The sequence below is a fragment of the Rhinopithecus bieti genome, unplaced genomic scaffold (genome assembly GCF_001698545.2).
Source record: "Rhinopithecus bieti isolate Rb0 unplaced genomic scaffold, ASM169854v2 scaffold_110, whole genome shotgun sequence".
Lineage (NCBI taxonomy): Eukaryota > Metazoa > Chordata > Mammalia > Primates > Cercopithecidae > Rhinopithecus > Rhinopithecus bieti.
The window spans coordinates 347014-357038 of NW_016803311.1; the positions used below are offsets into that span (position 1 = coordinate 347014).

Consider the following 10025-nt stretch of genomic DNA (forward strand, 5'->3'; position numbering starts at 1 on the left):
TTTTTGAGACGGAGTCTCACTCTGTCACCCAGGCTGGAGTGCATTGGCATGATCTCAGCTCACTGCAACCTCCACCTCCCGGGTTCAAGTGATTCTCTGCCTCAGTCTCCTGAGTAGCTGGGATTACAGGCACCTGCCACCACACCCAGCTAATTTTTTTGGTATTTTTAGTAGAGACGGGGTTTCACCATCTTGGCCAGGCTGGTCTTGAACTTCTGACCTTGTGATCCACCCGCCTCAGCCTCCCAAAGTGCTGGAATTACAGGCATGAGCCACTGCTCCCGGCCCACTTAATCTTTAAAATGTGATAGTTTTAAGTAGGGGCCTAAAGCAAATGGGGTGTTGATAACTATAGAAACACCTAGGTAACACGGTCCTTTCCACTAGACTTACTATTTCTGCTGCCATGTGACAGGTGGTCAGAAAACTACCAGTTCTGACTGGGCGTGGTGGCTCATGCCTGTAATCCTAGCACTTTGGGAGGCCGACACAGGCAGATCACCTGAGGTCAGGAGTTTGAGACCTGCTTGGCCAACAATGTGAAACCCCATCTGTACTAAAGATACAAAAATTAGCTGGGCATGATGGTGAGTGCCTGTAATCCCAGCTACTTGGGAGGCTGAGGCAGGAGAATTGTTTGAATCTGGGAGGCAGAGATTGCAGTGAGCCGAGATCGCACCACTGCACTACAGCCTGGGCAACAGAGCGAGACTCTGTCTCAACAAAACAAAACAAAACAAAACAAAACAAAACTACCAGTTCCTAGAGCAGTGGTTCACAAACCCGGCTGCAGGTAGGAATCACCTGTATTGTCCCAGATCCCACTCCAGACCACTTGAATTAGACTGTCTAGGGCTGGGGCCTGAAGATTCCTATGCTTAAAAAGCTCTCTATCTCTCTTCCTTCCTACACTGAATTTCCTTATGGTTCGAGGACTCAGAATTCAAGCTAGTATAGCTAATGCCACAGTTCAGCTGCTTCAAGAGTTCAATACAGTGAGAACTTGTCTCTACAAAAAATCAAAAAATGAGGCGGGAGGATTGCTTGAGCTCAGGAGGTCGAGGCTGTAGTGAGGTGTGATCGTGCCATTGCACTCCACCTGAGTGACAGAGCGAGAACCTGCCTCAAAAAAAAAAAAAAAAAAAAAAAAAAAAAGAGTTGAACAGATCTGAAGGCTAGTTTGAGGGCCAACCATCATTTTCAATGTAGTCTCTCTAGGGTGATATGTTGGAAGTGCCCAGAAAACAATTTAAAAAAGAAGTTTGAGGATGTGGTCCACACACTTTTTTTGGGGAAACTGACCACACAGAACTTTTGATCAAAATGCCTTCATTTGTTCCTAAAATTTCTTATTGCGTCTTTACTATATGAAATTAATGCTGGCTGGGCATGGTGGCTCATGCCTATAATACCAGCAGTTTAGGAGGGCAAGGCAGGCAGATCACCTGAGGTCAGGAGTTCGAGACCAGCCTGTCCAACATGGCGAAAACCTGTCTCTACTAAAAGTACAAAAATTAGGCAGGTGTAGTGGTGTGCACCTGTAGTCCCAGTTTCTTGGGAGGCTGAGGCAACAGAATTGCTTGAACCCGGGAGGCGGAGATTGCAGTGAGCTGAGATCATGCCACTGCACTCTAGCCTGGGTGACAGATTGAGACTCCATCTCAAAAATAAGTAAATAAATAAATAAATAAATAAATGTAAACAAATGCTGAATTGAAATTGTTAAGTTCAAGTGTTAGTTCTTATAAACAAGGTGAAGTACCAGTTGGGTTTATTTTATTTTATTTTATTTAGAGACAGAGTCTTACTCTGTTACTCAGGCTGGAGTGCAGTGGTGTGATCTTGGCTCACTGCAACCTCTGCCTCCCAGGTTCAAGTGATCCTCCTGCCTCAGCCTCCTGAACAGCTAGGACTACAGGTGTGAGTCACTATGTCCTGCCAATTTTTAAATTTCTTGTAAAAATGGGGCCTCATTATGTCGGCCAGGCTGGTCTTGAACTCCTGACTTCAAGCAACCCTCCCTCCTCTGCCTCCCAAAGTGCTGAGATTATAGGCATGGGCCACCATGAGTGGCCAAAGTACCAGGTTTTTATGGGCAGTAAAACTTTAGCCCAAACTGTCAATGAACTCAATTTTTTTTGCCTCCATAAGGAGGCAAATACAAAGAAAATGGGTTTTCAACACAGAGAAAAACAAATTCCAAGAGATGGGCTGAGGTCAGTATACATGCTGTCTATTCTCCTCTACCCTCTAGTTCTTCATCCTACCTCTGGACTATGATGTTGATGCTCTGAAGAAGACCCTGTATCCCAGCAATATTCCTCATCTATAAAATAAAGATTTAATTGTGTTCCTCTAAACCCAAAACACACAAGATGATGTCCAGGGAAGTTAGAGGAACATATGTCAGCTGAAGAATTAGGGGTATGTTCCCTCCTGTCTACCTCCCCAATTCACCCTGGCCCACATCCCATTTGGAGTGACCATGTCTATGGAGACAGAGGAGGATATTCTTCCACTTCTAGCCTCAAAAGGACACACTGGAGACATCTAGATTGAGGTTACAGTTATCCTTTGAGGAGCTGCAAGAAGAATATTTGGAAGTAGACCAAATCTAGAATAATCAAGTGTGAAAGGACTACGGTTGTGAGTAGTAGCAAATAGTACTGTTGCTACTGCTGCTACTGTTGCTATCCTGTGTTGATAAATACAAAGTATAGTCATAAAGGTGGGGGATTGAATCATGTTCCAGAATGATATGGCTGTTAAGGCTTTCCAGGTAAGCCAGACAGTTGAGATAATCCTTATTCAAGTGAGAAACGAATTTGGCCCTCCTTATCTGGAGGAGAGGGTTAGAAGGACGATGGATGGATTTGGGGCCATATAGTAGGACTGAATTCCTAGGCTGAGCTCCAACGACCTCTGAATGCCCCAGAGATATCTGTGTTCCATCTGATCTGGTCTGCAGCAAGTCCATGGAAGCTACACTCACTTTTTCCTGCTGAATTGTCAAAAAAATTGCCCTTCAGCCCATGCCTCGCTACCCTGTAGACAGAATCCACTCATTTCCCTGTCACATGGGCTACAATTGCTACTTCAAATGAAAACCTGGGAAGCCAGTTCCCTGCTGTGGTTGAAAGCGTATAATTAGCTCCTCGTGCAACCTGACCCCACTGATTTTTCTGATGCATGTGGCCTAGAGTGTGCCCTTTCTGAGACCTCCAATGTCTTCTCCACAGCTGGGGATGCCCAAAACTGCATGCAGCACTTCCTGCGGGTGTGGCCTTGCATTCTTAGGGCTGCAGGGTACCCGCCACATGCCAAATGGATCACAGGCTCCAGCCACTCACAGATTCACAATGCTTTTAAAAATACAGCAGTGGAGTATGAGTGGCTCTATCAGATATGGGGGTTTTCCACCCCCTCCCTTTTCTTTTAAAATATGATTTTGTAATGGTGGCCTCAAGAAACACTAGAATTGGTCAGCCTGGGGTGCGTTTGAAGGCCTTCCCTATGGCGTCATTAGCTATTCTCAGGAAAGGCAGGGTATCCCCCTGGGAGAATGACAACACACTTGTTTCAAGTTAGGAAAGAGCCTGTGGTTCTCTTCCTGCGTTCAGGGGAAAGCGAACACACAACGTTCGTTTCCTAAATACGGGATGTGCTGTGCTGGCAGGTCATTTTCCATCATGTCACGTCCTTCTGGATGAAGGCAGCAGGGGTCAGGACAGGAAATGGCAAATTCTCAGAATGAGACAAGGCTTTCCCAGGGCAGCCATTGGTTCTCTGGGACTATAAAGCACACTCATCCAGAAACAGCCTCAGATTTTACTTTCCTGGAGGCAGATAGAAGTGAATGGTAAGTGGGGAACCCCGAGGCATACATTCGGGATGACTTGTTCTCATTTTCTCTTTTTACCTGGAAAATTACCCCTGGTGGGTTGGATTATGGAAGCATGGAAGTAAAATTAAGTCCTATGAGTAAGGAGATCAGGATTCTAGACTGGGCTCTGTGAAGAATCAGCTGCTTCTAGAATCTGATGTCTGATGCAGGCAATTCTTCCAGATGAGAATGATTTCTGCCCTGATAGCTCAGTTTTGAAATGCTCTATTTCTATGGCTCATTTGCCACTTCTAAGAAGTTCCTAATAATGAAGACTACAGTGGACATGAAGGTGGGAATCTTGGCAACGAGGATGAATGTCCTTTCCCCCAAGATGTGCAACTTGTTAGTATCTTTGTCAGTCATCTTCAGTTGGCTTCAACGTGGTACAAGTTGTTGAACAAAATTTTGGCCACTTTATTTTTATTCAACCATTACTCATTTTTAAAAGAAAACGTTCATAATGAAGAGACATCATGGTATTAATTTAATGTAACTGAGTTTAAATTAAGCATCCAGCAAAGATTGATGTTTCTGAAGATCTAAGGAGCCCTAGTTAGAATAAACAACGCAAACCTCACTTTAGGTTTGATTCTAAGAAAAGAGCCTGGAAGAATCACAAGCAGAAGAGTTGCTTCAGGCAAGCATCTAACTGAGATTAGTTTCTTCTGCTTGGTAGAAAATATGATTTTTGAGGTTTTGGTGGCGTCTTTTTCATTCATTAGAGAGGGAGAAAAGTGTGTTGCAAAACTCCTAGGATCCAATTTTCATATGATGAAACGGCTTTGTAAACTGTACAAGCCACCACTTACAAAGTGTTATCTTTTTTATTTTTTAAACAAAGTGCTATCTTAAATAGAGCAAAGGCCTCAGTATTGGAGAAGTCTTCTAATACCACGCCCCTCCCAGTTTAAATCTTATTTAACACATAGCTGATGAAACCCATCCTTAGCGTTCCCTGGTAGAGAAGCAGAAGATAGCATTATTCCTATTTCCATATACAGAGATAAGGTCCTGAGAACTTGTGTGGCTCCCCCGATTCCAGAATAGGTCTTTGAGAACTTGATTCATGATCCACTGGAAACAGACCCGTTCCCCTAGCGGGGCAGTGGCTGCTCCGCTGAACTCGTGCCAACTTCCCGCTGGCGTCCGGGCAGCAGGGAGGGAGCGGCGGCTGGCACGGAGACTCCAGGCTGACCGCGTGTCTGTGTCCCCGCAGGGAATGGAGAGGCCGGCAGCCCGACAGCCGCAAGGGCCGGACGCACTGAGGCGCTTCCACGGGCTGCTGCTGGACCGCCGAGGCCGGCTGCACGGCCAGGTGCTGCGCCTGCGCGAGGTGGCCCGGCGCCTAGAGCGCCTGCGCAGGCGCTCCCTGGTGGCCAACGTGGCTGGCAGCTCGCTGAGCGCAACGGGCGCCCTCGCAGCCATCGTGGGGCTCTCGCTCAGCCCCGTCACCCTGGGGGCCTCGCTGCTGGCGTCGGCCGTGGGGCTGGGGATGGCCACAGCCGGAGGGGCTGTCACCATCACGTCCGATCTCTCGCTGATCTTCTGCAACTCCCGGGAGCTGCGGAGGGTGCAGGAGATCGCGGCCACCTGCCAGGACCAGATGCGGGAGATCCTGAGCTGCTTGGAGTTCTTCTGCCGCTGGCAGGGCTGCGGGGACCGCCAGCTGCTGCAGTGCGGCAGGAACGCCTCCATCGCCCTGTACAATTCTGTCTACTTCATCGTCTTCTTCGGCTCACGTGGCTTCCTCATCCCCAGGCGGGCGGAGGGGGACACCAAGGTTAGCCAGGCCGTGCTGAAGGCCAAAATTCAGAAACTGGCCGAGAGCCTGGAGTCCTGCACGGGGGCTCTGGACGAACTCAGCGAACAGCTGGAGTCCCGGGTCCAGCTCTGCACCACGTCCAGCCGTGGCCACGACCTCAAGATCTCTGCTGACCAGCGTGCAGGGCTGTTTTTCTGAGAACATCCTTTCCCCCTAATGACCGAGGCCAGCGAATCATCCCCATGGGATGCTCCAGATTTTGTAGCTCCCTTAGGAAAACACCAAGCTGGGTTAGGAGCCAAAGGCAAAGGATGAGAAAAACTGGTTTTGAAGTGGGTGGGTCTCCACAGCCCTTCTTTTCCCATCACTGTGACATCTGCCTGGGCTTGAGTGCTATGGACTTTTCAGTTGTGTGATCCTAGTGGAAGAATGTGACCCCAAAACTCTTTTTCCTTTATCAAAACCTTTCTGTCAAAACACAGCTGGGCAGGCACTCCTGTTTGAAAGTTATTTCGGGGTCCCTGACTCTGTCCTGGTGGCTTGACCTGAGACTGGAGAGAGTGCCACCCTCTGGGCCCTCTCCAAGTCCTACTAGTCTTTGAAGTCCTCAAAATGCCCGTGAGAGAAGGCATTTGCCTCTCTTCCAGAATGTCTGACAAAGAACTCCAGAATCCAGAGCAAATCAGCCCTCCTCTAAGCGTTGTAGGACAGTTCAGAACCCAGAGAGGGCCCTGGTGTTGACATGTCCTCCTCTTCCCTTTCCCTTCAGCTTACCCACTCCCAGATGCAGCCCGGGTATGCAGTAGGCCTTTCCTGAGTGGCTCCCAATCCAGTCCTCCCAGTACTCAGAGAGAAAGCCCGTTAAACCATCACCTAAGTCCTGCTCCCTCACATGAAGAAGCTGAGGGCCCCATAGATGGAGCGACTGCCAACTTCATTTCCCGACATCATTGTGTTCAGAAGAGAGTGATGGGTTTTGAGTTAGACAATCCTGGGCTTGAGACAGGCTTTGTCACTACTGTGTGAGCGTAGCCACCTAATCTCTCTTTGACTGTGTAAAACAAAGATTATGAAACCTCATCCTGTTGTGAGATATTAAATGAGCCAAAGTACCTAGCATAGTGCTGGCTCATATAGTGTAGTCCCTGGAATGGCAGATTAACACCACCCAGGAACTTGTTAGAAAGGCAAATTCTTGGACACAACCCCCCTGACTTATGGAATCAGAAACTCTGGATGTGGAGCCCAGCAACCTGAGTTTAAACAATTTCTCTCCGTGGTTCTGTGGCACACTAAGGTTTGAAAACCACTGCAACAAATGCTAACTTCTAATCCCCTTGATGAGCTTTCACAAAGTCTCACGGCTTCTCTAGGGACTCCATGGTCTTCAGAGTCGTTCACAGATGACCAAGGACAGACTGTGTCCCAGAAGCCAAAATGAGAGAGAGAGAAAGAGAGAGAGCACCCGTAGGTGCATCCTGGGGCAGTATCTCACCGTAGGAACTAAGGGATGTAACACTATAAGCCCATTAGAGGGCAGTGTTCCCCACCTATTGTAGAAACTGGTACAGAAAGGAATGTGAAGTTCCCGAAACTGACCTTTCTCTATTATTACCTTCTCTGAAAAGCGCCAGTCCATGTATTTTTTATTTATTTTACGTTTGTAATTTAATTATTGCTTATTGTTTGCATTTAATTTTATTTAACCACCACGTTTAGAAAATAATAAGAGCAAGTTTCTAAATGGGAGACTGCTGAGTTGAGGCTCTTTGTAAGAGATGAGATTAAGTTTGAGTTTCTAAGGCAGAGCACGGGCTGGAAATAGCATTGCTTTCCTTGAATGTCTCTCTCCTTCAGGGAGACTTTTATTCTCTAGTGTTTTAAGTGATCCTTTTAAGTAAGTGTGGAGAGTCTTAAAGAGCAAGACCAGGAGCTGAGTTTAAGCTTGTAATGGAGGCTTGCATTGTGGGATATATAACTGAGGAAGCATATTTATCCTGAAGGTATTTCACCAGAAGATAACACTTGACCTGGAAAAGGAACCTATTTAGTTCAGGAAAGATAAAAAGTTTAGAGGTATGTGAAGGAAGCACTTAGACCTTGCAAGCCTGATGTTCTATCAAGTTATGTCTTCTGGGTGACAGACAATATAGCCTGTCTTATGGTGGTGATGTGTTGCATTTTCACTTTGGGGTCTGTAAGAAACTGTCAGCGAGAATGTATACAATTCCTTCAGTTTCCATTCTTAACAACCGTAATGTTGAAAAATAAGTTGAAAAGTCTTTGGGACCATACATGCAAAAACTGTGCCTCTGTTATTTAATTATTTAAAATTCTATAAATGTACCCAATCTGCCCCCACCCTTCCTGATGATGGCAGTATGTCTGAGGAAGTATAATGTCAGTGCTGGGGTTGGGGAGAGGAGGTGATGTTTCTGTATTTTTATTTTTCCTATAAATTGCAATTGGTCTGTATTGGTCTGGTTTATTTTGAAATTTATCTTGGTTTATTTTCAAGTTGGTGTTATCTCCTAGACTGCTTCACCCAGATACTAGCTTTTTTTTTTTTTTTTTTTTTTTTTTTTTGAGGCAGAGTCTCACTCTGTCACCTACGCTAGAGTACAGTGGTTTGATCTCGGCTCACTACAACCTCCGACTCCTGGGTTCCAGCGATTCTCCTGCCTCAGCCTCCTGAGTAGCTGGGATTACAGACGTGCAGCAGCACACCTGGCTAATTTTGTGTATTTTTAGTAGAGACAGGGTTTCGCTATGTTGGCCAGGCTGGTCTTGAACTCCTGGCCTTATGTAATCCGCCCACCTTGGCCTTCCAAAGTGCTGGGATTACAGGCATGAGCCACCTCGCCTGGCCAGATGCTAGCATTTTAGATCACCGGAATGTACTTCGCATTGTTAGTTGTGTTATGGCATAAAGGTACAACCATTCCCTAACTCTATCTTTTATTAATGCTTAAGTTTAAGTTATATTCTTCCAATGCCTGAGCTATTCCCTAGAAATAAACTGGGCACTTCTGGAAGCAGAAGCCCTAACAGCAGCAGCAAACTTTTCCTGTCATTAGAATATTTTGGGTGTATCAAAAGTTCTATACTTTTGAAGATATGATTTCAGTGACCCACTTTATTTCTAAGGAAGAGTGTCTACTTTGGAACAATGCTTTGCACATAGTAGGAACTCAAGAAATGCATTTGAATAATTTAATTAACTGTTTAGCTATCTTCATGAGAATTTGTTGATAACAAAAGATCATCCATCCCCTTATGTGTGAGTAAGATTGGAGCCTCTATCAAGATTTAGTCAAGTTCAGTTAGATTGATTCTAGAAACAAATATTTATTTATTTCTTTTACAGGGATGTGAATAAGGCTTTTCCTTAAGGCCTTCATTCTATAAACAAACAGGTTGAAATGGTATGTTGTAAAAGAGAAGAAGGGAGAGGGATATTTAGATGATAAGTGTACTTCACAAAAATGTCAAAGTTTGAAAAATAAGTATGTTTGTTCTAAATGTTTAAGTGCTTCTCTGTTAGGTTCCGGGGTTTGCAATCATTTGAATTGTTTTGTTTCACAATAAAGGAGATTCATTGGGTTCTGCATTTTTAAGGATTCAATAAAACTGCTCCATTAAAAAAGTAATCCTTAGCAAACATTCGGATCCTAACTGCTTTGATGCACTTGCCTTCCGGCACCTGTCATTTCCAATATGATAAGTGTCAAAGTCAAAAGTATTTACTGGGAGAAAAAGGAGAGGAGTGGCTGTAGAAGTCTCCCTAAATCAGATATGTCAAGCAATCAGCCAACATGGTATATTTCTCATTCAATATTTTAGTGTGAATTGAGACACGAGATAAAGACATTGTGCAGAGATAAATGGGGATACAGTTAAACATAGCAACTCTTGAGTTCATTTTCTTCCCACTGTAGCAAAATTAATGCTTTCTCTTTATTGAAATAAATTGCTCATTTCTCAAACTTTTTTATCTTTCTGTAATTAATTTCGTAGTTCTATGTTTCTTTGTGTGTGAATTAGTAACTTTGAAAAAGGGTAGATGTTTAATCATTTTCACTTAGAATATTCAGATAAAACAATATGAATCAATTTTTTAAAGTAATCAATGCATACACAAGAATTCCCTTATTGCTTGGAAATCGGACTTCCAGCAGTCTCAAAATGTTTAAACAATTCAAAACTTTTGAACAACTCAAAACATTTGAATAATTACAACCTGGGAAGGAATTGAAAGGAAACCTAGAATCAGCCAAATTAGCCTTCGCAAAATCCTAACACTAAAGAGAGGTAGGCAGAGAGGGTGAAGGGCAGCATGTATATCAGGAAAGCAAAATTTTCCCGTAAGTATCTGGG

At 44.8% G+C, this 10025-nt stretch overlaps 1 protein-coding gene across 1 annotated transcript; it reads left to right on the top strand.

Moving 5' to 3' along the window:
• Positions 1-3771: 3771 nt before the first annotated feature.
• APOLD1 (apolipoprotein L domain containing 1) lies at positions 3772-9634 on the top strand. The gene is made up of 2 exons (XM_017873159.1): positions 3772-3859; positions 5103-9634. Exons 1-2 carry the CDS (start codon positions 3857-3859, stop codon positions 5844-5846), a joined length of 747 nt encoding a protein of 248 aa, XP_017728648.1. The 5' UTR covers positions 3772-3856; the 3' UTR covers positions 5847-9634.
• Positions 9635-10025: the final 391 nt, after the last annotated feature.